This window comes from Acartia tonsa, chromosome 8 (assembly GCF_053477335.1).
Source record: "Acartia tonsa isolate MP-2025a chromosome 8, ASM5347733v1, whole genome shotgun sequence".
In the NCBI taxonomy this organism is placed as follows: domain Eukaryota; kingdom Metazoa; phylum Arthropoda; class Copepoda; order Calanoida; family Acartiidae; genus Acartia; species Acartia tonsa.
This window is the reverse complement of record NC_137267.1, coordinates 51,292,060-51,318,138: the sequence shown is the minus strand read 5'-3', so window position 1 is coordinate 51,318,138 and position 26,079 is coordinate 51,292,060. Positions and strand designations below refer to the sequence as shown.

The following is a 26,079-nucleotide window of genomic DNA, read 5'->3' as shown; positions in this document are numbered from 1 at the left end:
TTGTGTAGACATACAAGCCTTAAACATATAGAAATTATATTATACTTTTAAATCACCTCAATATGAATAAAAACTAACCAAATTAAAAGAAATATTTGTTTAGCCTTACTGAACAGTTTTATTGCTTTTGTACTTAGACAGACAGACGGACGTACGGACATACAAATGGCAGTATGGGGGACCTTGTAGTTTGATTAGGCTTAATTTTACAATTTCAAAACTGGAAGAAAAACAACAATAATCACAAAACCTCTCCACTTGCATATCTATAATACAAAGTAGAATGATGTCTGTCCGTCCGTCTGTCTGTCTGTCTGTCCGTCTGTCTGTCCGTCCCTTAAGATCTCGGTAACCACTGAACCGATTGGATTCTACTCTTCAGGGAACACACCTACTGGCTCTGTGGTGGTTTTAGGCTATTTGCTTGGGGGATGGGACACCCCCAACCCCCCAAAAAACAAAAAAATCCCCCCCCCATTTTTTTTTTTTTTTTTTTTTTTAGATTTCCTTGGTTCTTTTACGAATTTCGCTAAAAAAAATTTTGATCACCTAGAGGCTAGGGGCGAAGCCGCTAGTTATTATATATACTTAAGTGTAAAAAACATACATACGTACAGACAAACTTTTTTGGGGACCATCATTTAAGATATCCCAACAAAGACCATACAAATAACAAGAAAGCAATGGAAAATAATTGTTGAATTGCCTTTTTAACAAGTTTTTATGATCCTTTGGAATATATCAGGAAGTCACATCATTGTTCTGGTGTTGTTTCACTAATGTTTACCATTTCAAAAAAGGGTTTGTACAAATCCATGAAGCCAGCAGTGGCAACAACTACAATTTTGCTCTTTATGTTCAAACACAGATTTCTTAAACAGTATGATTCATTTTCAATTTGATTTTTTCCTGATTCAAGAATAATCACATATCTTGCTAGACTACTTATAAGAAGTGCATTCTCAATTTTTAGATAGTTATTCTTATCCTCATCAAGAATAGAGTTATTTCTAAAGGGTTTGAATCTAATAATGACAATTCTGTCTTTCATTTCTAAATGTTTTGTTAGTAAATGTCTGTATTTTTCATGGTCGCATTGTTTGTCAGGGTAAGTTACAATGACAATTTCTTTCTTTGCTGTAAATTTTTTGTATAGCACATTTCTTATTCTCTCAGCATCCTCAGAATATCTCACAAAAAATAGCACAGTACCCTCAGATATGACCAATCTATCAAATATTTGATCAGCCATATTCTTTGCATCAAATTCTGGATCTATTTCTATATAATGACATATAGGTTTAGAGGAATTGGCATGGATATATTCATGAAGGTCTAAGTCTTCAGAAACTCCAAGTACAGGATAATATTCTAGAGTTTCAAATGATATGAAGATGGTAAATGACATTGTTCGCATAAGAGCATTCTTTATAATATTATAATCATAGTCTTTAGAAACAATTGTTAGTAAGAAAATAACTGTATTTCTTGCTTGTGCACCTTGAAAGCTATTAAGGTCTGCTAATAAAATTCCTGTTGGATCTCTCAAATATGATTCAATTTCTGATGAATCATTTGTCATATTTATTATCCTATGGGTATTAAAAAAAGACTTTTGCAGCTCTTTAAACATAATATATTTGTATTCTGCTGAACATAGAAACACTACTGTTTCATCAGGATTGTTTGAGAAGTATTTGTTTATTACAGCCTTACCTAATGAGATATCATCTAGTTTGGGGACATTTTTATAGTGATAGCACAGGGGACCAACCAAGTTCTTTTCAGATGATTCTGGATTGGTGTGATTGTTATCTTCTGTAAATGTTGAATTTAGCAAAAATCCTTTTGTTAGCTGTAAAATATTTTCTGTGTTGCGCATATTGTGTTGTAAAGTTATAGCAACAGCTTTTTTCTCTTCTATCATTCTAGTTTTCCATCTGACCTTCCCATTTGAATTGTTTGAATATCTTAAAGCAATTGTTATAGACAAACATTTAGGTTCCAAAGAAATCAATGGTGATTCATCAATAAATATAAAATCATAGTTTTTGTATTTTAAAAAGCTTTGGATTAAGTCATTCGTTTGTACTCTTCGATCTCCAAAAAATACAGTAATTGAAGGTTTAATCTGTGAAGAAAGTACAAGCTGGACCAAGTCATTAAATGTAACAACATCAATATTGTTAAATTTTTCAAAATCCTTTCTAGCTATAAAATCCATGAGTGATGACTTTTTTTTCAATAATACAGGAATGTCCATGTCCACATCTTCCATTCCAGAGAGGTTGATATAAGCTATTTTGCATTCAGAATACTTGGTAGCAAACATCATTGTACGTTCCTTCAATACAAAGGTTTTACCTGTTCCATATTCTCCATCTATGATGAGAAATGAAGCTGGGCTTTTTATTGCATTAATTTGTTCTGGAGATAGCATGTAGCATAGATGCTTGTATTCACTTGTTTCACCATCCACAACTTTCTTAATGATAATTCTGTCAGCTGGAGTTTCACCTTCAATGCCGGAACTTTGATCCGTCAAGGCTTTTTCCATGGTTTGGCTTAACTCAAAAGGATCATGAATCAGAGTTGAAAGCCTGTCAGCATCTTTTATTACAGTAAAACCTATTATTCCAACAAGGAGGCTCTGATATTCTTCATCAGTAACAGTTTTGAATGGTGAGACAGATTGTTGAATGACATGATTAATCCATGGTTGTAAATCAACAATATCATCCTGAGTTAATATGAACTGTTTGCAGTATGCACATGGTTCATTCTGATTACAAACTTCAAAGTTTGGAGCAAAAGCAGCTTTTACAAAATTCCACTCTTCAGACAAATGTGCACTAAAAATTCTTCTAAATAATGAAAAGTGCTTTTCAGTTTGTTTTGCTGCCTTTTTAATGACAGATAACTTTGAGCCACTTTTAACTTCAATGTTTATTACAAGTTTATGTTCAGCCAGCACAACCAAGGAATCCCACTCCATTAAAATTTCTTGTAAGTTACATTTAAACCACTGATATTTGTAAAAATTCTCTAGGTTTTCATCAGGAATTATTTTTAGCCTTTTTTCATCCTCATTCCGTAGCACCTGAAATATGTAATCATTTTAATCATTATTCAAAAGTAACATGATCTTTGTGTGTCTGGGTGTACTAAAGTATCTACCTACCCTAAGAACTAATATGGTTCTCCATCTTAGCCTATGGGTCAACTCTCTCCCCCACTACCCCCTTACCAGTCCCACCTCAAGTATATCTGAAAATTGCATGCAGTTATGATTATAGTAGACATTATTTTATTACCTTCTTAAATAACCAAGATTTACCATCATCTTCTTTGAGATTGAATTTTGAAGATTTGTTCTTTGCTACGCATAGAGCCAGGTCTTCTCTCTTTATGGATGGTATTTCAAGTAGTTTCATTAACTCTCTCTTCACAGTTAATTTCAGCGAATTCATCTTTGCCTCTGACATCCCTACTTTTTCCTATTTTAGATTGCAAGCAATTTTCTGATTGGAAGCCTTCCAATACCAAAGCAATTGCCTTTTTGTTTTTTAGAGCAATCACTAGTTGTTGGTGCAATCTGTCCTCATAGTTCTTATCATAGAACTTGTCATTTTGTTCTGTTTTTCCTGATAAAATCCTTGGTGTTTCATTCTTTGACATATATATTTGGTTGGGAATGGCAATAAGCCGCTCATCTTTATCAAAATAAAACCTCCCAATTTTTTTTCTGACCTCATTAATTTTATCTTGGATAGTACATTTTTCTTGTAAATTGCAAGAACCCAGGAAATGAATTGCCTGATTAACTAATTTGTATTTTGCTTCAAAATCTTTGGATTCCTGTACATCTTGTGGTCTCAACTGAACTATTCCCAGTTTTACTCTACAAGTACATCTGGTCAGAAAGTCTTCTTCTTCCATGTCTGAAAGTAAAATTTCTATTTAAATTCTTGTATAGAAGTAACAGGATATCTGTCTGTTTTTGTGTGTCTGTCTGTTTGTCTGTACTGAAGGATCTTGCTGACTGCTGAACCTATACAAGGCAGCTTGTCCTGGGAATGTTATGACAATTATTTGGGTGGGTACCACACCCTCCTGAATTGGCCCCTAGAAAAAATTACACCAAAAATATTTTATATTAGTTTTCTCTTTTTAGAACTGAAATTGGAAATGAGGGGGATCAATTTCCCTAGAGGTCTCTGGGGTGTAAATGCTAGTAAAAACTAAAGAAGCAGAGAATAAAAAAACTATAAAATAAGTACATTTTTCTTTAAATGTATTTATTTTGATTCTAAGTTGGCAACTTAGAATGTGAAAATTCCGTAAAATTATTTATTGTCGCGGCACTTTTCATCTTAAACTATGAACAAACGTATTAAAAGTATTGTTTAATTTAACCCACTTTTTCTAGACAGAATTTAATCAGTGATAAAGTCCTTCACTTTGATATATCTATCTATAATACAAAGTAGCTTGATGTCTGTCTGTCCCTTAAGATCTTGGTAACCACTGAACCGAGCAGATTCTACTCTTTATGGTATATACCTACTGGTCCTGTGGTTGTTTTAGGCTATTTTCTTGGGGGGTGGGACACCTCCAACCATAGACGTCCAAGGGGGGGGGGGAAATGGGGCGATTACCCCCCCCAAACGATTTTGGGGGTGCCGTAGGCACCCCCAAAACTTTTTTTTATTTTACCCCCCCCATTTAAAATTTACCCCTACTCTGGGGGTGCTTTAGGTATTTACCCCCCCCAAACAATTTTGGGGGGGTAAATACCCTCCCCAAAATAAAAAATCTCGAATAAAAAAAAATTTTGCGCACTTTGCGCGCATTTTTTATACTATATATTTAACTTTTTTTTATTTTACCCCCCCCATTTAAAATTTACCCCTACTCTGGGGGTGCTTTAGGTATTTACCCCCCCCAAACAATTTTGGGGGGGTAAATACCCTCCCCAAAATAAAAAATCTCGAATAAAAAAAAATTTTGCGCACTTTGCGCGCATTTTTTATACTATATATTTAACTAGCGGCTTCGCCCCTAGCCTCTAGGGGCTTCGCCCTATATAGTTTTGGGAAGTCAACCCTCCTTAATAGAAATATTCAAAAAATTATTCTTTGTTTAATTACTCTGTGGTAAAATTAAACCCAGGTTGTGCGCTTTATGCACAAAAATTTTAATTTGTACAAATCAAACCCAGGTTGTTTGCCGTATACACAAAAATTTCAATTCGTAAAATTAGACCTAGGTTGTTCGCATACACAAAAATTAAGATTAAAAAAAAATATTTTGATTTTTTTTTCGGGGGGGGGGGGATTCATGGGGGCTTCGCCCCATGTTGCAGTGGGGTTCCCCCACCCCAATTACTGGTTTTTGTTCTAAAAAAATTAAAAAAAAAAAATTTTGGAAGTGGAGATTTTTTTATTTTTGGGGGGGTTGGGGTGTCCCACCCCCCATGAAAATAGCTTAAAACCACCAGAGGACCAGTAGGTATATTCCCAGAAGGGTAGAGCCCAATTTGATCAGCAGTTACTGAGATTTTACAAAAAATGTAAAAAAAAAAAATTTTGGGGGTTGGATTTTTTTTATTTTTGGGGGGGTTGGGGGTGTCCCACCCCCCAAGAAAATAGCCTAAAACCACCACAGGACCAGTATGTATATTCCCTGAAGAGTAGAATCCGATCGGTTCAGTGGTTACCGAGATCTTAAGGGACAGACAGACAGACAGACAGACAGGCGGACAGACATCAAGCTACTTTGTATTATAGATAAAATTTATATTACCCCCCCCAAAAAATTTTACCCCGGGGGTAAATTTTGGGGGGGGGTAAACTAAATTTACCCCTGCCAACAGATTTAAGGGGGGTAATTACCCCCCTTCCAAGCAAATTTTACCCCCAAAATAAAAAGTTTGGATGCCCCTGCCTCCAACCCCACCAAAAACTAAAAATCCCCATTTTTTTTTATAGAAAGTAGTGGGAGCACCTTTGTGGGGGTACTTAACATTTTTTTTTAACAGAAAGTAGTGGCGTTACCTTAGTGGGGGTACTAAATTTTTTTTTTAATTACCTCTTGGGGCTGCGCCACTAGAGCCTAGGGGCGCAGCCACTAGTATGCAATAATGTACTTAAGTTACTTAAAGGGAGTGTGAAAGTAAAAATTTCTCATCTGATTATCAAATCTTAACATTTTCTAAGCACCTTTCACTATACAATTCAACCAAAAATATCAATAAAAATATCGAGAATTTATGCCTTGATCTTGCGTCATTTTGGTAGGAAAAATGTAAAAACAAGGAAAATCTGAGCATTTTTGTTCATTTTAGATTTAGATTAAAATCGTAGCAAACCTACAAGTATATCTTAATACTTTAATTATTGGAGTCAGTAATGAAAATGTGAGGTTTAGTCTAAGGGACAAACTTGATTCATGTTATATTGAAATATTTGTGAAGTATGGGTTCAAAATTAGTAACCATCAAAAATTTATAAAAAGGTTAAGCCTGGAAATTTTTAATAAATATGTTGATTAACAACAATCATTTTTTTAATTAGTTCAACTACTCTATAATATCCAAAATTCGTCTGTTACCATCTTTGAATACGTTTAGAATTATTGTTGTGCAGATTAATTTACATGATGACAAAATACATCAAAGGCATAGTTGCATGAAGTGCATTTCAGAAAAATAATAAAATCATAAGTTACAAATATATTATAAAAATATATAATTTTGTATTACATTAAAAGATAACAATAATATAGTTGAAACCATTGAATAGTAAAATATATGCTGTTTACTGAGTTTAGAATTGTTGTTGTGTAGATTAATTAAACACCAATTGTTATAAGTTTTAACAACTTGGTTAAAATACTTACTAGTAATATGAAAATAGGTGTATTTTTGTCATCAAAACTGTGAATTTGACAGCCTCATTGAATTTCATGGGTGTGATAATGACAGCAGTAAAGGTGTAATGTTGGCAGTGGATAAAAAAATATTGCCAAAATTACAGCTGAAATCGAAATTGACAAAAACACACCCACTTTTGTCAAAAACACAGTGGCTATATTTTTGCTAGTGGTAAAAGTGGCAGCACCCCAAAATAAACAAGTTTTTTGCTTTGTTGTTGTAAAGGGTGAGCAAAAAAATGTGTATCTTTTTAAAATTCGAATTGCACAGCTTGTGTTAATGGGAGAAAAAAGTTATGCATACAGTTAGAACCACTATGGACTCTAGTTTTAGGAAATATAAGAATGAATTCTGTGCTTCACATAGTTTAGGAGCTATGTGTTAAAATGTCCAAACAAACTCAAAACTTGACTTGCTAGCAAATCATTAAAGACTTATTATTTAAGTATTTATTAAAATGCATACCTTTAAAAAATTTTAATTGCACGGCTTGTGTTAATAGTAAAAAAATGTCAAGCATAACATTAGAACCACTATAAGAGTTATTTTTTAAAAGTATGAAAACAATTCCTGAGCTACTTGTAGTTTTGTACCTACATGGTAAAATGTTCATACTGACTTAAAACTTGACTTGAGAGTAAATCATTAAAGAATAAAGTAAAGGGTGTGATTTTAAAGTTAAAACTGCGTGGCTTGTGTTAATAGTAGAATAATGCTAAGTATATCATTATATCATTATAAACCACTTGAATATTATTCAAAACATTGAGCAGCCTAAGTTTACATAAGTAGTCCTAACTGATCAGAACCAATCCTACACTAGATTTTACCTAATTATAAAATATTTCCTCCCTTCTGAAACCACATCTCAACATACCTACCCAGCTGACATAAAACCCATATCATTTATTTTACCCTTTGTAACCCTACTTACTTAGACTAACTAGGAAACAAGGACTAGTTGATGAACTGACCAGGTTTCAAAATTTAATTTAATTTTTCCAATAAAATTTTATCTTTTATTGGAAAATCAATAATATTTCAAACCCTTAATTTCCCCTTATCACCCAATAACACATATCAGGTGACTAAACCAATTCCTAAAGCCTATAAATATCTTTAAATATTTTTTATTTTTTAGTAGCTAAACTTAAAAAACAAACTTATAACCCCCAAAAGAATAAGAATAAAAAAATTATGTACTAAAAATCAATAAAAAGAAAATGGGAGAGGTGGGTGGGACAGCTAAGTAAACAGTAATCTCAACAATAAATAAAATACAAAAAGGAAAAACTTATCAGCTTACCTATTTAGTTTTTACTAAAATATAAAATGATAAAAAAATATCCTTTAACAGACACATCCAGCTAAATGATTTCTCAACGACTGGATACAATTAGACTAATCATTATTCCCCCTCCCCCTTCAATTCACCCTTGATGTTAATAGGCTTGTGTTAATAGTAGAAAAATGCTATGTATCATTAAAATTGCCATGAGCTCTGGTTTTTGGAAATATAACTACCATTTTGTAGTTTAAAAGCTATGTCAAAATTAAAATGTGAGAAAAGTTTAAAAATGAATCTGTTGCATTTTAAGTCAGTTGGGACATTATAACACATAGCTCATAAATTATACAGAGCTCAGGAATAATTCTTATATTTCCACATATACTAGAGCTTATAGCAATTCCAACAGTATGCATGACATTTTTGCATAATTAATACAAGCCAAGCAATTAAAATTTTAAAAATGTAAGCATTTTTTTGCAAACCTCTTACTTTAACATTTTAATGATCTACTCGCTAATTAAGTTTTAAGTCAGTTGGGACATTTTAACACATAGCTCCTAAACTATGCGTAGCACAGAAATCATTTTAACACAGCCGAGCAATTAAGATTTTTAAAAGATATGCATTTTTTTTGCTCATCCTTTATTGGATATTAAATAAAAAACATTGCTTATTTTATCAATTTCTAAGTAACTATATGTTAGTTAAACACAAGGATTATGGTAAAAGTAGGATTGACCGTTAGGAAAAATAGAGTTTAGTTTTATCTATAGATGGAGAAAAAGACAATTAATTGCACATTTATATACTCTGAAAAATTTCTTCCAATCTTGGATATAGTAAAAATCTTTGAGATTATTTAAATGAGATGATGTTAAGGTTTGATAATCTGATGAGATTTTTTTTCGTTTACAATCCCTTTAAGAAAACAGCATATTCTATTGGGCCTATAAATAATTTAACTTTAGATTGAACATAGTTTGCTTGTTACTTTTGAACAATACTAGCGGCTACGCCCCTAGAGGCCTCTAGTGGCACTTTTTAAAAAATGTTTTTTATTTTAAATATCTAATTTGAGAAATAATTGTCTTTGTTGAGTTCAAGTCTCTACACAAAATTTTTTTTTTGATTTTTTTGTAATATCTCCTGGGAGGGTGGTGGTACCCTCCCCCAAAATAGGTATAAACCTTCCTGGCGGGACCTGTGAGAAGCTACCCGGTACAGCGGTTAGCGTGATCTTTCTATACAGACAAACAGACAAAAATACAATTGGTCCATACTTTTAATTTTATTTAAGCAATCACATTTAAGATTTAAGAATCGAACTATTCTAATAATCTAAACTCTACTCTAGCTTAAACTAAATTCATTGAGAATAAAATGAAAACTTTTTCTTACCTAAAGACAAACGCATCCTGCCCAAATATTCGCATAGAGTGCGATAAAAAAACAGGACCCATTCTCTAAAGTAGCACAGAACAACCAGGAGACTAAACAAAAAAAAGGGGGGCCTTTATATATAGTTTTTTTTAGGTTCTTTGGGTGGAAATTTTATAGTATTTTATTAAACCATCATATATAGACTTTCTTTCTTGGGAAAAGTTTCTTTAATTTTCTTATTATATACATAATCCTCTACCCCGAGAAAAATTTTTAGAATACTTCTTTAAACAATTTTTAGAATATTTCTTGTGAGATACTACAGTCTATACAGTTATTATTATATTATTCTTACTCTACTAAAAGAAGGGGATACCAATATTATTTAATATAGTTTTGTTTATTTTCTCATGGGCTATCTATCTAGGGGGTTTTCATAATTAGTACACTAAGTGCAGAGTTTGTTAGGCTTATTCTTTAAAGTGGATGTACTTGAAGTGTCGCTTTGAATTTCAGGAACTTCTTCAATAACTTCTGAGTCAGTCCATCTGGAGCGACTGATATCATAAGGATTGTCACTTTTCTAATATTAATTGAAATAAGTACCTCATACTTTCAGTATTGCTCTCCACAAATAAAAGTTTTCAGAAGATGAAGTGCGTGTTATGCATGTTAAGTTATAAATCCTAAAAAAGCATTGATTGGGTATTTAACTTACAATTTAGTTTTGTATTAATATTTGTTAAATCAAATTGTGTTTGATATTAACACTGAGCTGGATCTTTAAATCATATAATGCTGCCCACTGCCACTGCCAGTGCTGCCAATAAAACAATAATCATGGATCTTTAAATCAGTAGTGAGTTGGGAAACACTTTGGAAATACCCACCAGCTCACTGGCATCACTAAGTAACTACTGCCACTTAGCCGGTAAGTATTTCCAACGTTTTTTCTGGCTCACCATTGCCATTTTGATTTAAAGATCGCCCTTAGGTAAGCCCCTTTCAATATCGGCTAACTAAGGCATCTCTGCAGTAGCATTACTGAGATTTAAAGATCCAGCTCTGTATTAAATTACAATGTTACAGTTGATATAAAATTTTATTTAAACTTCATTTCACAAATATATTAAAATTATTAAAATAAGTTACCTTTTTAAACTAAACTAATCTGTTTGAAATGCTGTTGTAAATTCAGGTGTAAAACTAAATGTTATCTCTAGTTTAACAGTCAGTATTCCTTATCTTTTGTTACGTAGTGATTTGACAATGCAAACAGTGGAGTTTTTTATCATAACTTTATAGATATTTTAAATAATATCATTTTTATGTTTAACTTCACCTTTTTAGCTTAATCATAAAATTTAAATTATTTATATACTTTGTTTTTGATGAAATGAGAAATTTAATCCTTATAATAAAGTAACAGGAAGTTTGTCTGTTTGTTTGTTCCAAAGGATCTTACTAAATGTTGAACCAATAAAGTTTTCCTTTATAGGTCACCTTGTTATAAGTTCTGGGAATGTTTATATCTATTTGGGGGAGCATGCCACCACCCTCCCAAGGAAAAAAATTACTCCCCCCCCCCTTTCAGAGAAGCTTTGTATCACACCTGGTCAGGTTTTACACTATTTGGGCTTAAATAAAAAGTGGTAATGGCTGACATAATAACCACATGTTAAATATTGAAAAATAAAAATCACCTTTTTTATGGTCATTGTTGACATATTATTGACATAATTATATTCTAATGGTATATTTATTACATACATATGGTGATGTAACAACTAAACATAATTCTGACAGGGAAATGGGAAACCCTAAAGGCTAAAGGCTTCGTTACTTCTGAGATGGATTTTTGAAAGAAGAATTTTTAGACATATCGAAAAAACAGAGTTTACAACTTTTTATTTAATTATTTCGCTTTTGTTGGTACGGCCTTCATAGAAGAAAAACATTCTCTAATACAGCTTGAAAAAGATGCATTAATTAATATGAAGGCCGAAATGATTAAATAAATAGTAGTATACTCTGTTTTTTCGATATATCGAAAAAACGCGGCATTCTTCTTTGAAAAACCCATCTCTGAAAGAAGTTTAATGTGCAGTGATTAAACCTGTTTGTGAAAACTTCACTTTATTTTCCAAAAGTTTGACTATAAAACTAGTCTGTAATGTTCATGGATTTATTATTACTTGGATCTTAAACCAAATTATCATGTACTCTAATAAAAGAAAAACTTGTAGCTGGCTAAAATAACGATACTCCCTATCCACCCACGTTATGCCATCCACTTCCTTCCTACCAGATGACCTAACTAACCAATAAGTAAAGTCCATGTTAGCAACCAAGATTTACGCCGATTTTAGCCCTGTCCCAATATCCTATATTCTATATCCATTGTAATGTTGTTGTCGCCAACAAAATCTCATTTACTTGAAATGTCTTTGAAACAAAGTTTTTTTTTGAAGCTTGTGATAATAGTTATTTCTCGTATCGTATTATAAACGGCTTTCCGCGGATATAGAATGTACAATTATAAGATTAAAACTAGTTTTTTTTAGCCCCGTGGTGCCGAAGGCACCGGCTAAAAAAACTAGTTTTAATCTTATGATTGTACATTTCTATATTCGTAGAAAACTGGATATAATACGATGCTAGACATAGTTTTTTCGTATTCATGAGAACCGGTTCCTATCCACCGGTTTCAAATGAATACGAGAAAATAAGTTTTCATCAACTTTGCAGACTTCATCAAAATAATTATCTTTGGGCATGGGTTACTTACACAAATAAAGGTAATAAGAAAGAGAGGTAATGTCTGATTGAGCCAATAGGAGAATCGCATCGGTACATACATTTAATCTCATTGGTTAATATTGTGTACACATTTTGTTACGAACACATGTTTTTTTTTCATTTCATACATAGATAAAAGTCAGTTGTAAACAGTAAATTTTCTTACAACTTAGAAAGCTTTGCGGAATAAGAATTAATTGCCCAAAAATTTCGTCTATAATTTGAAAGCTTCAAACAGAGGTGGATTCTTAAAAAGAAAGTTATGCAGGCTACTCGCAGGTGAGGCAAAATTATTTTTGTAAAAAATCCTCCAAAGTCGCATAAAAAAATTTACAAAAATGAAATAAAATCTTAAAAGGGTTATTACCATATGATTTTGTTTAATTTTTGTAGATTTTTAATGTGCTTTTGGATGATTTTTCACAAAAATAATTTTGCCTCACTTTCGAGTAGCGAGTCTATCATTTTTTTAAAATCCACATCAGCTTGAGTCGAAAGTAAACAATACTTTTGTCTGCTAGAAATGTTTCTTCTTAGATTGGACGAAAAAAGGGTTCAGAATATGCTTCTATTCTTATACTTCTATTCTTATACAGTACATACAAACACACACACACACGATGTCACACTTTAGTGATAGTATACGTAGACGTAATGACTAATTCAGTATAGAGTATTAATCCTATTTTTTAAAGTAGTAAGTTTTTTTTGTCTGTAACGAAGGATCTCACTAACTGCTGAATCAATAAGGTTCTCCTTCAGAATGAAGCTTCTTATAGGTCCTTGGATGGGTTTAGGCTGTTTTATTTTTATATAAAACGTTGTTGTATGGTTTTTGAGTTATTTTTCTGCCCTTCCATATCCCTTCCAATTTTCCTAGATAACAGAGACGCAGCCTCCAGTCCTATTATATAGGCTTTTAAACTAAACACTTCTCTTTTTATGGGAGTTTTACATAGGTCTCATGTTGGTTTAAGACTACAGAATTAAGCTTTTGGATGGTTTTAGGCTATTTTTCTACCCTTTTCTTAGCCTTTTGAATACAGAGTCCTTAGATGCCAAGCGCGACAGCAGAAAAAAACCTTTTTCAACGTAATTAGTTAAAGGGCATAAAAAAACAATCCATCACAATTTAAACCAATTTAAGTACTTAAAATTTTGTAGATAGCCCCATAATGTTTCTTTAGTTTGTGATGGAGCATGTAAAGACCTTTCTATAGACACCTTAACCAGGTTTCTAACACAATCCTGGCCAATTTGGCATAAAAAAGACAGACCCTTCAATATTGAGACATGACGACTCAGTCTAATTTTAATTCTTGATGTTTGCCAGGTCTTTTTTTTATGAGGAATGAGAAACTGTCCCAATTTTGTATAACTTTAGCGGAACAAGTTCCAATTACGTCATATTTTTCTTTCCCAAAAAAGGGAGGGGGGGAAGAAAATCTCTTCAAAAGAGATGGGGAAAACCCCCTTTTCTCCCATCTCTTTTTTCTTCCCCCCTTCCCTTTTTTTTCTTTCCCCCTTCTCTTTTTCGGGAAAGAAAAATATGACGTAATTGGAACTTGTTCCGCTAAAGTTATACAAAATTGGGACAGTTTCTCATTCCTCTTTTTTTATGCCAAATTGGCTAGGATTGTGTTATAAACCTGGTTAAGGTGTCTTTAGAAAGGTCTTTACATGCAACCTCTAAAACTATGAACATTATGGGATCTGTCTACAAGATTTAAAGTACTTAAGATGGTATGTTCTTTTTCAAAAAAGACGACTTTTATTTATTTATAATAAAATATTCACTTTCGGCGTAGGGCAAATTTCTCTGCAAGGACTAGGTCTCAGGCTGGAGAGAGGTAAGAAGATTCAAAATTCAATATTGTTTTCTTTATGTTATTTCTTGAGCATAAATTGAATTATTTTTTATTAGTTTTGGACCAAAACTGTAAGGTTTATATTGAAAAAAGTAAAGCGATTGGTTTTTTTTAACACCCTTTATGATGCGGTGTTAAGCTGAGATTCGAACTCGTCACCTCCCTGACGACAAGCGGAGGCGCTACATGATCAGCAACGGTCGTGAGTAAATATGATACTTTAAGTATGACTATATTTTTGGCAGAGGTTTATGCATTTTGACAAAAATAACATCTAATTGTATTTCTGACGGTTGTAAATATGCAATTTACCCTTTTTTCTCTTAGATACAAATAACTTGTCTGTTCAGTGTTGAGGATAAATTATTTTCTCGTCTCGTGGATTTTTTAGGCTTTGTTGATATCAGAGCTCTCATAATTTCGCAAAAAAAGGACTTTTCAGTATGGCTTTGAAAATGAATCATTTTGTGTTCAATTTTCATGAAGTTATTATATGTATAAAAACTGATTTTATACAGTTTTTTTTTGCTCATGAAAAGATTAAGATATGTTCATTTTTTTGATGAAATGTCGCTCTATGATCAGTGTTACATAAATGGATATAGGATATATGTGGATATATTTACAAATTTCTCTGCAAGGACTAGGTCTCAGGCTGGAGAGAGGTAAGAAGATTCAAAATTCAATATTGTTTTCTTTATGTTATTTCTTGAGCATAAATTGAATTATTTTTTATTAGTTTTGGACCAAAACTGTAAGGTTTATATTGAAAAAAGTAAAGCGATTGGTTTTTTTTAACACCCTTTATGATGCGGTGTTAAGCTGAGATTCGAACTCGTCACCTCCCTGACGACGAGCGGAGGCGCTACATGATCAGCCACGGTCGTGAGTAAATATGATACTTTAAGTATGACTATATTTTTGGCAGAGGTTTATGCATTTTGACAAAAATAACATCTAATTGTATTTCTGACGGTTGTAAATATGCAATTTACCCTTTTTTCTCTTAGATACAAATAACTTGTCTGTTCAGTGTTGAGGATAAATTATTTTCTCGTCTCGTGGATTTTTAGGCTTTGTTGATATCAGAGCTCTCATAATTTCGCAAAAAAAGGACTTTTCAGTATGGCTTTGAAAATGAATCATTTTGTGTTCAATTTCATGAAGTTATTATATGCATAGAAAATAATTTTAAATAGATATTTCGCTCATGAAAAGATTAAGACATGTAAGTTTTTTAGGGGTGAGTGAAATGTAGCTCTATGATCAGTATTACATTAATGGATATAGGATATATGTGGATATATTTACAGATGAAAATTTGTCGTCAATTTAGCTTGTTAATATTAACCTAATTTATTGTTCAGTTCGTTAATCCAGTAGGAGGATAATAAAATATCGATTATTCTATTCAACATTTCAGGAAAATAATGTTTAAAATTAATTTTTTTGATATGTATTGTTTGAAATCAGAAATAAGGTATAACCAACAAGCAAAATAATCTAAAATAATATTTGGGGGGCAAATGTAAAAGTCGTACATTCTACTATGTGTTAATCCCCACCGACAGCTGAAAAAACGTAAGGGGGGGGGGTAGGTTGTTTTAAAAATCCGCAAAAGTCTGAGTAAGCTTTCAATAAAAAGTAATCATTAAGTCTAACTGTTATTAAATATGCGTTTAATACTATGAGTTTTGTCAATATTAAGAACAGTTAGACTTAATAGTAGCTTTTGACTGGAAGCTTACTCACACTTTTAACACAACCTACCCCCTCCTTTTAAAAAAAAATAATATCGTTGTTGGTATAGTCTGGTGTAAAAGAACACCGACGACATTAGTGTTGTTTGAAAAGACAGACAAGTATTATCAATCCACACTACCCTGTAATCAGTTTTCCAGTATGGCTTCAAAACCGACTAATGTTCGTTGGATTAGAACAAGTTCTAAGCCATACTGAAAAATCATGTTTAGCATCATATACAGACAATTTTAACGAATATTAATAAAAATCATATAATTGATATCAGTTTTGTTAGCCCAAGATTTCGGCCCCTCGGGGCTATCAAAATTCAGTGGTTGGTTACAGGTGGTTTATTATACATAAAAATTATTGGGGATTTTTTTTTATTCCTCACCAAAAAAGTACCAATAGTTATTTACTATATTTATATTATAGACAGCTTTCCGCTGATATCAAAATGAAAAAATATAAAAAGACAAAAACAGTTTTGTTGGCCCCGAAGGTTAGAAGGTCCGGACTAACAAAACTGGTATTAATTTTATGATTTTTATTTCAATATTGGTAGAAAATTGTCTGATAATACGAGGCTATACATGATTTTTCAGTATGACGGAGAACCGGTTCTAATCCTGCTGATATTCATCGTTTTCGAAGCCATACTGGAAAAGTTTTTCATGAGAGGTGTGAAAGATCCAGGTATTACCAGAATCCAGATAAATCCTCTACCTCACATTTATTAATACAAAACAAGGTGTCAAAATTATTTTATATATTGTGTTTTTCTTTACGAACCAAGGATGACAATTTTCCATAAACGCAAAACTAGACAAAACAGAAAGTCAGACAAACGAACAGAGTACTGTTTAAAATATAGAAAAACGGACTTTCTATTTTAAATTTTAGAGTTCCTATACTTTCTTAATTGTTCCTTACCTCGCCAGGGATCATCAAGTCTAGTTTTAAATTGAAATAACAAGGTCTAACAATTAGGGACCTACCATAATTATAGAAAAACTTAGCTTTAAAAAATATGTTAAATTTCTTTCTTGAGAAAGATGTTTGTTTAATTGTTGTGAGAACATATTGAAGCGAAGTTTTTATTTTTTAGAGACAGTTTATTATAATATAATTACGATAATCTCTTATTTTTTGGAATGTTCATTCCTAGGACGATTGGGTAAAATCTAATTAATTCAAAGGGATAGATTTACATTGAAATTGTATTTTGACTTCTGAATGAAAATTAAATCAGGGAACTAACGGGACAAGATAATGGCCTTTAAATTGACGTACATATATCCCCAATGATGAAACACAAAATTACCACTTACGTAAATGACTTAAACGTTTGAACACTTAACTTAATGAACCAACCAATCAAAATTCAATAAGAGTCCCCAAAGTTGTGTGCCAACGAATAGTAAAACGTTATTATAAAACTTTGGGGACTAGCATTATAAACAGTCCCAGGGATTTAAAGGTATAAGACTATGGCCGATATATTGATGTACATCCGTAAGGATGATACACAAAATTGACCCTTCTGATGATTAAAATTAGTGGTTGAAACTTTTGAACACTCAACTTAATGAACCAACCAATCAAAATTCAATAAAAGTCCCAAAAGTTGTTAGCCAACGAATAAGAAAACGTTATTATAAAACTTTGGAAACTAGTGTAATAAAAAGCTCATTGTCCCCTCTCTATTTGTTTAGTATGTATGACCGTCTGATTTTGTTGAGCTTTGTCTGTAGGTATGTTGTCATCCTTGTTTGATCCTGCAGACTTAAATTAGTATGCATGAAGATAACAAAAATTTACATACATATACAGCAATACCAGAGAAAAAGGGGCCATTGGGTTGTTTATTACACTAGTCCCCAACGTTTTCTTGTTCGTTGGCTCAACAACATGAAGGACTTTTATCATATTTTGATTTGTTAATTTATTAAGTTGAGTGTCTAAACGTACATACCAATAATAGTAATCTACAGAAGGGATAATTTTGTGGATAATCATTGAGAATGTACATAAATTTATCGGCTATTGTCCTATCCCTTTAAATCCCTGCAGCAATACACATATCTTTCTTATGTACTTAGCATAGTTTCTATTTAACTAACTTTATCCTTTCGTCTGTTTATATACGTCTAATATATGATGAGAATATAGTGTAGACTGGTGGTTTCCCTTATGTTACATTTGGACCAAAATAAACGTATTTTAACGATTTTGTTGGGTTAAGTTAAGGAAAGAAGAGCCCCGCAGGGTTAGTACCCTGTAAGAATAGGGTCCCGCAGGGTAAGAGACTCCAAAGGATATAGAATATAGGGGGATATTACAACAGGGGAAAAATTGTCGTCAAATAGATTGCTAACATGGACATCATTTATTAGTCAGTTCATTCATCCAATAGGAGAGGAACATTCCATTTGTAAGAATACATGATAATTTGATGAGTAAGATCCAAATAATAATAAAGAAGGCGTCTTAACTTTTTTGCTTTTTATTTAGAATAGCTAGCCGGTGCTTTTAGTACGTAGTAGATGTAAAATTTTCCATAGAATTCAGATATGCAATCGTTTTTTTTTGTAGACCTCTTATTTTTGAAGTAATTTGAGTTTTTAAAAAAAATAATTAAGTCGGTTTTAAGGTACTAAAACGCAACAAAATAAAAGAAGAAAATTGCCAGTATGAACAAAAATAGTAAGATCTTTAATTTGACACCTTACTTTTTAAATTCTGTTGAGTAGTTATTGAAAAAATCTATTTTTTTTAACCTCGTTTTAATCAAAACTTTAAACCTAAATATTTTCTCTCAGGCATAAAAAAAAATGTGTTTATATATGACTTTAGAATGAGAAAAATATTACGAATCCATTCTAAGCAAAATTGAAAAAGTTTTATAAAATTATAATAAAAAATATAAGTTTATTTTAAGAATCATAATTTTCGGCTTTAAAGGGTTGACTTGAACAAAACCTGAACAAAACCTAAACAAATGTACATACACTGTAACAGATATTTTTTAAACACAAGAAACAATAATGCATTTTTAACTGCATTGTTTTGAAGTTTATAAACAGATTGAAGCATATTTGTTCATAATTTTTCATTCTTTACATGTTATGTAAGTATCACTATTTTTATTGTAGTATCTATTGTTTATATTGTATGAACATTATCCTTTTTTTTGTCAATTCTATTGGTTAAGTTTTGAGTTGAAGCTACTTGATTTGTCAATTTTTGAGGTTTTTGATTGGCTAGTTTAATAGTTACAATTAAGTGTTGCCTGTAAAAATATAATATTTTAGGCCATTTTTATTTTTTCAAGTTTTTATTTTTTTTCAATTTTGCTTAGAATGGATTCGTAATATTTTTCTGATTCTAAAGGTATATATGAACCAATATTTTTTATGTCTGTGTGATAAATATCTAGGTTTAAAATTTTTATTAAACCGAGGTTAAAAAAATAGATTATTTCAATAATTACTCAACAGAACTTAAAAAGTAAGGTGTCAAATTAAAGATATTACTATTTTTGTTCATACTGGCAATTTTCTTCTTTTATTTTGTTGCATTTTAGTACCTTAAAACCGACTTAATTATTTAAAAAAAAAAACTTAAATTACTTCAAAAATAAGAGGTCTACAAAAAAAACGATTGCATATCTGAATTCTATGAAAAATTTTGCATCTACTACGTACTAAAAGCACCGGCTAGCTATTCTAAATAAAAAGTTAAGACGCCTTCTTTGACAAAAACTTTTGAAGGGGAAAAAAATAAGTTTTTTTTCAAACTTTAAAAAAAAGGGGAATAGGGAAATGAGGGTCAAGAAAAAGCTTTAAGTGAAAGCAAGGGGGGGGGGGCCTATTTTTGTCTTAAATTATATTCTAGAATGGCTTCGAAACTAATTGATATCCAGTTGATTAGTACCGGTTCTCAGCCATACTGCAAAATCATGTATAGCCTAGTATTAAAGATGATTTTCCGCGTATATTGAAATAAAAGCCATAAGATCAATAGCAGTTTTGCTAGTCTTATATTTCTTATTTTAATATCCGCGGAAAGGTGTCTATAATACGATGCGATAAATAACTACTCCCTGATTTTTATTTTGTATTAATCTGCTGTCAAATATTTGCCCTAATCAAACTTGAGTTTATGACGCTTTAAATTTGAACAAATATTTATCTAAACTAAACATAATTTTCCTTAGTTATCCAATTAAGCCAGTTCTCCCCTGTTTAACCTTCAAGACAAGGATTACATAAAATTTGAATATGATGTCGACAATGTTTGGAGAATTTATCAACAAATATCGACACCTTGTTATATAACTTAATTTAAATGTTATTAGCATCTATATGTTGTCCAAATAAATAGTCATATAATATGTTACTACGTCTACCCCTATATAGGGGCACTTAAACTAAAAAAAATTAAAGAAAAAGGAAAAAAATCTATTTCGCAAAATATTTATAAACCTTCTCTAGGCCTATTAGAATCTCACAGTGAAGGAAAACCATATTGGTCCAGCGGTATACGAGATCATCAGCTACATTTAGTCACACACACATCCTACTAATAACAACAACAACATCCAAGTCTAACAGATCCTGGCCAATTCCTGTAGGCACCAGACACACACACACACACACACATCCTGTTACTAATAACAACAACAACATCCAAGTCTAACAGATCCTGGCCAATTCCTGGAGGCACCAGACACACACACACACACATCCTGTTACTAATAAGAACTACAACATCCAACTAACAGATCTTAGCCAATTCCTGGAGGCACCAGACACACACACACACACATCCTGTTACTAATAACAAAAACATCCAAGTCTAACAGATCCTGGCCAATTCCTGGAGGCTCCAGACACACACACACACATCCTGTCACTAATAACAACAACAACATGCAAGTCTAACAGATCCTGGCCAATTCCTGGAGGCACCAGACACACACACACACACACATCCTGCTACTAACAACAACAACATCCAGGTCTAACAGATCCTGGCCAATTCCTGTAGGCACCAAGTTAATACATCCTGTCAGTTTGTTTAGAATTGGTCAACCCATCCGGAAATGTTGAAATTTATACAAATTCTACGCTGCATGCTAAAAATATCTAGGGGCTAGAAAAAAAACTCAAAACTAAGAAAAAGATTTAGCCTAAAACCATAACGGGACCTTTGTGAAGATAACCTAAAATAGAGAACCTAATCAGTTCATAAGTCATTGAGATCTTAAGCTTTAGACAAAAAAAAAACTACTTTATGTCACAGGATTTCTACCGCAGGAGTGGTATACCAGAAAGTCTTTGTTAGGTGATGACGATTTCCCTCAAAAGTTTTTTCTAGTATTAATTGTTGCGTAAGGCTAAGTTATGTTAGGTTATATTGTGTACAGGGTAGCCCCCTAAGGTTTAGGCTCTGCAGAGTTAGGCATAAAGGCAATAACTCCCCTCCCCTCTCATTTTTAGTTTATTGGAAAAATGAGGTGGGCTGGTGTTTTGGTGGCACTAAATATGAAAGCACCGCTTTATTCTTTTTCCAATGGTAAGGTCGTACTTTTTTATTCTTACCTATCCTTAACAACTGAAAGAAAATTGCTAGGATAAGCCGCTATTTGATATAAATCGTATTGACATGTTAGTAAAGTTTTGTGTGAAACTTTCTGAAATAATTGCAAGCTTAGCAAATACAAATTTAGCAATGGTAAATTCTGTTTAGCAAAGGTAAACCCATTCCAATAAACAACTCAAACATCCAGGAAGGGAGGGGACATTAAGCTGTTTATTACACTTGTCCCCAAACTTTTCTTGTATATTGATTGGTTGGTTCAATAAGTTGAGTGTCCAGATGTTTCAACAACTAATTGTAATGTACAGAAGGGGTACTTTTGTGTATCATCATTGGGAATGTACACCAAATCATCAGCCATTGTCTTAGCCCTTTAGATCCCAGTCAAACATCACAATTTGCTAGGTAATATTCAATTAGAATTTAAAGTCAGTTATTTTATAGCTGTCCATTACAAAAGGAAAATTTTTATATGAATCCCAATGATGATAATCATAATTTACCCCCTATGTAAATCATAGATATTGTTTTTTAGAGTTTGGTCCTACGACTCCTGGAGTAGATCGAGAAACTTTATTATAGCCACTAGGGCCAGCTCAAGCTCAATGTTATTGTTGAGCATTAGACTATAAAAGTTTTAAGGATTTTTAATCAATATAATAGATTTGAAATCTGCATAAAATTTTAAGGATTTTTTATAAAATTCGTTTTTTATATAATTCTTTATTTAAAGGCGCAAATACGATTTAAGTTCATAAATTTTGACCAATAGGATAGCTGGATTGGAAACTACCTATGCTCTAATTGGTTAAATGATGTACGTCACTTAAGCTTCTCCAATCAGAGCGCAGATAGTTTTCAATCCACCAATAACAGATCTCAAAATTATTTAACTTAATTTGTATTTGCGCCTTTAAATAAAGAATTATATAAAAAACTAATTTTATAAAAAATCCTTAAAATTTTATGCAGATTTCAAATCTATTATATTGATTAAAAATCTTTCCAACTTTTATAGTCTATTGAGCATACTACATGGATAACATGGTTTTGAAACTTTGGACACCAATATAATTCACAGTCCAATGTCCCATCCCCTCTGGTTTTAAGCCTATCATTTAATAGATAAATGTGGCAGGGCCTATATAAATTCATGACGAATTGTAAATCCCAGGTAAAGTTTACAGTATACAAAGTATGTATACAGTTAAAAGTGGAATCAAGTTGATACCAGGGAGGGAGGGGACATTGGGCTGTTTATTACACTAGTCCCCAAAGTATTTTGATAACATTATTTTATTTTTTCGCTTAACAAACTTTTTGGGGACTTCTACTGAATTGGTTAATTAAGTTGAGTGTCTGAACCTGTCAACCACTAATTATAATCAACATAGGGGGTAATTTTGTGTATCATAAATAGGGATTGGCCAGTTATTGTCTTGTCCTTGAGTTGCTACATACATTCCTATATTTGTTTAACAAACTGTTGAAATCTCATTTTGATTTGATACGTTTTACCCGTACAAAACTTTAACCATATAAATCATGCATTTAAGTACAGGAGTTAGTATCTAAGCTGTACAACATCAAATATAAGCGGCCATTTATAGGAATTTTTATTTAAACAAAGTTGCAAGACACTCTAAGACAATTGTTATCAGCCGATAAATTGAGCAAAATTGCAAATTTTAAGTAGCAAGCCACATCGATTGACATACATCAGAAGATAAATTTTAAAAGGCATAGTAATTAATATTTTCTTCTGGTAAAAACCTTCAGGACCGAATTAATAAATTACCTAGCCTATTTGTATCTTCTGAAGATAAACAGGGCTTAATAATCAGAAGTTGAAAAGATGAAGCTGGGTCTTAAGATATTTTCTTGGGTTGGCCGAGGTTCCAACCCAGAAATAATTATTATTGAACTTTTGAATTTAACAAAGCGTTTGGTAAACAGTAAATAAAGTGTGTTACCTTTTTTTAGGTTTTATTATTATTTGGCCACAACTTGGTCAAAAATGCTCTCAAATCAGTTCTTTTTTGACCGAAGATACTCAAATGGTTACTTTACAAGCCCAATCAATCAGTTTTAAGATATCTTTATATTTCAAGGGAAATTGATGAAAACACTTAACAAATCCAAATTTAGGTGTTACCTTTTATATGCACAGATACCATAAAATCAACAGAAAAAATACTTATTTTTACTTTTCTCTCATTTTTAAAGTTTGATTCTGTTAAATTGGCTATTCTGGAAGGGATTTATGCATTGATTATACTGAAACATAATATTGGGTAGAAGTTAATGTATTTTAAAGAAATAAAAATTTGGAAAATAAGAAATTCGACCTCTATCACTTCAAAGGACAGCTGCCAGCCTCCAGTTGACAGGATGTAGTTAAATACTTGTTAGCAATAATAATTAACCCAAAAAGTAAAACAAAAAGTTCTTTAATATGGTAAAAAAATGATAATCTAAATCTTAATTTTGGGGATGATGATCTTAAAGACGCTCTTGCCGTTGGTGATGATGACCCAGATGGTATCAAAATACATGAGTATTATGACAACTTGTCTATTAAACTATGGTCCGATTTTTGTATTTGTAGCATTCTCCAATCAATAGAAATCTCAAAACATACAATCATGGTTTTTAAATTCTCCAATTTATAAGGTAAATACAGTAGATTTTAAAAGATGGTTATATTTCTTGTTACAACTTTTAATTGGAGGCTGCTATAAATTCAAAAATTGGACCATAGTTCAATAGGTTAGTTGTCTAAACGCTCATGTACTTGGATACCATCTGGGTCATTATCACCACCAGTAAGGGCGTCCTTCAGATCATCATCCCCTAATTTAAGATTTAGATTATCATTTTTTTACCATATCAAAGAACTTTTTGTTTTACTTTTTGGGTTAATTATTATTGCTAACAAGTATTTAACTATATCCTGTCAACTGGAGGTTGGCAGCTGTCCTCTGAAGTGATAGAGGTCGAATTTCTTATTTTCCAAATTTTTATTTCTTTAAAATACATTAACTTCTACCCAATATTATGTTTTAGTATAATCAATGGATAAATCACTTCAAGAATAGCCAATTTAACAGAATCAAACTTTTAAAATGAGAGAAAAGTAAAAAAAAGTATTTTTTCTATTGATTTTATGGTATCTGTGCATATAAAAGGTAACACCTAAATTTGCCTTTTTTTGGTATTTTCATCAATTTTCTTTGAAATATAGATATCTTAAAACTGATTGATTGGGCTTGTAAGGGAACCATTTGAGTATCTTCGGTCGAAAAAGGTCTGATTTGTGAGCATTTTTTACCAAGTTGTGGCCAAATAATAATGAAGCATAAAAAAAGGTAACACACTTTAAAACTAATCAAATATTTTTATTAATATTATGAAGTACAAAAATCTTAACCTTTAATCATAAGTAGAAAAAAACTGTTGATCAAAACTTTTGAGGTGGAAATGTTTGAACACCACTAGTTTGAATGTCCTCAACGTTTTCAAGGATACCTATATAATATATTACAGTCAAATGGCCCATCCCTCCCTATGCAAAATTCATTTTAAAAATTAACCACAATTCCCTTCCATAATCTTGATCACTATCCATGCCCTTTCACTTTTATTCAACCTCAGTTTAACTGATTAGAATAACTTAATTTTGCAATATATTAAACTTTGGCCCATTTCTAATGTCCTTTAGTCTCTGTTTAATGACAGTAAAGTTCATGGCTAGCCAAGATTGATATTCCAGTGTGATTTTAAATGTTAACATTTAATGGAAATAATTTTTATGAGGGTGCAAAAATATGTGCATAATGCAAAATTGCGCTTCACAACTTTTTTTCTCTAAAGTTAAGGAGTCAATTAATTTTAGATTGGTTAGGGCAACGTTCTTTTTTAAAGTTTATGTAGCACAGACACTCCAAAGCTTGGGATTACTGCTAGTCCGATATGGTTCTCTTTTACAGTGTAGCTTCTCATAGGTCCTGGAAAGAATTATAGCTATAATGGGAGATAGTACCTCCAACTTCCCAAGAGAACTTGCCCCTAGAAAAGAAATATCAATAAATATCAAATTATACAGTGTGTTTTTTTATGAGCACTTTTTTGAAAGCAATTTTACCCCACTTATAGTTATCAGAATTTTTTCAGAGTTGAAAATTAAAAACTTAGGTGTCAACATCTAAAAATGGTTTTAGCGCATTTTTCTTATGCTCAAATAATCAACCTTTTGCAAGAATGGCTGCTAAACACTTCAAAGTTGAGATATAGAGCTAAAAATGTATACAGATACTATTAGGGACATGTACTAGAATATATCAAAGTTTGAAGGTCATATCTCAACCAGGGAGGGAGTACTGGCCCCCCAAAGTCGACTACAGAAAATCCATTTTTTTAAGAAAAATGCGCTAAAACCATTTTTATATGTTGACACCTAA

At 31.9% G+C, this 26,079-nt stretch overlaps 2 protein-coding genes across 2 annotated transcripts in view; both read right to left on the bottom strand.

Annotated features, from left to right (window-relative positions):
- XRCC1 (DNA repair protein XRCC1) overlaps positions 1–26,079 on the bottom strand; it is a 163,406-nt gene that overhangs the window by 74,602 nt on the left and 62,725 nt on the right. The window lies entirely within an intron of this gene.
- Positions 555–10,293, bottom strand: LOC145325699 (uncharacterized). Its single transcript, XM_080168653.1, has 4 exons — positions 10,212–10,293; positions 9,624–9,715; positions 3,315–3,941; positions 555–3,100 (listed from the first exon to the last, which is right to left on the bottom strand). The coding sequence occupies exons 3-4, from the start codon at positions 3,483–3,485 to the stop codon at positions 755–757; spliced, it is 2,517 nt and encodes an 838-aa protein (XP_080024779.1). The 5' UTR covers positions 3,486–3,941; positions 9,624–9,715; positions 10,212–10,293; the 3' UTR covers positions 555–754.

Excerpts from the sequence above, each read along its gene's own strand:
- LOC145325699 (XM_080168653.1), bottom strand. The coding sequence starts at position 3,485 with ATGTCAGAGGCAAAGATGAATTCGCTGAAATTAACTGTGAAGAGAGAG. Across the intron at positions 3,101-3,314 it reads AATCTTGGTTATTTAAGAAG|GTGCTACGGAATGAGGATGA; the intron begins GTAATAAAATAA and ends TACATATTTCAG.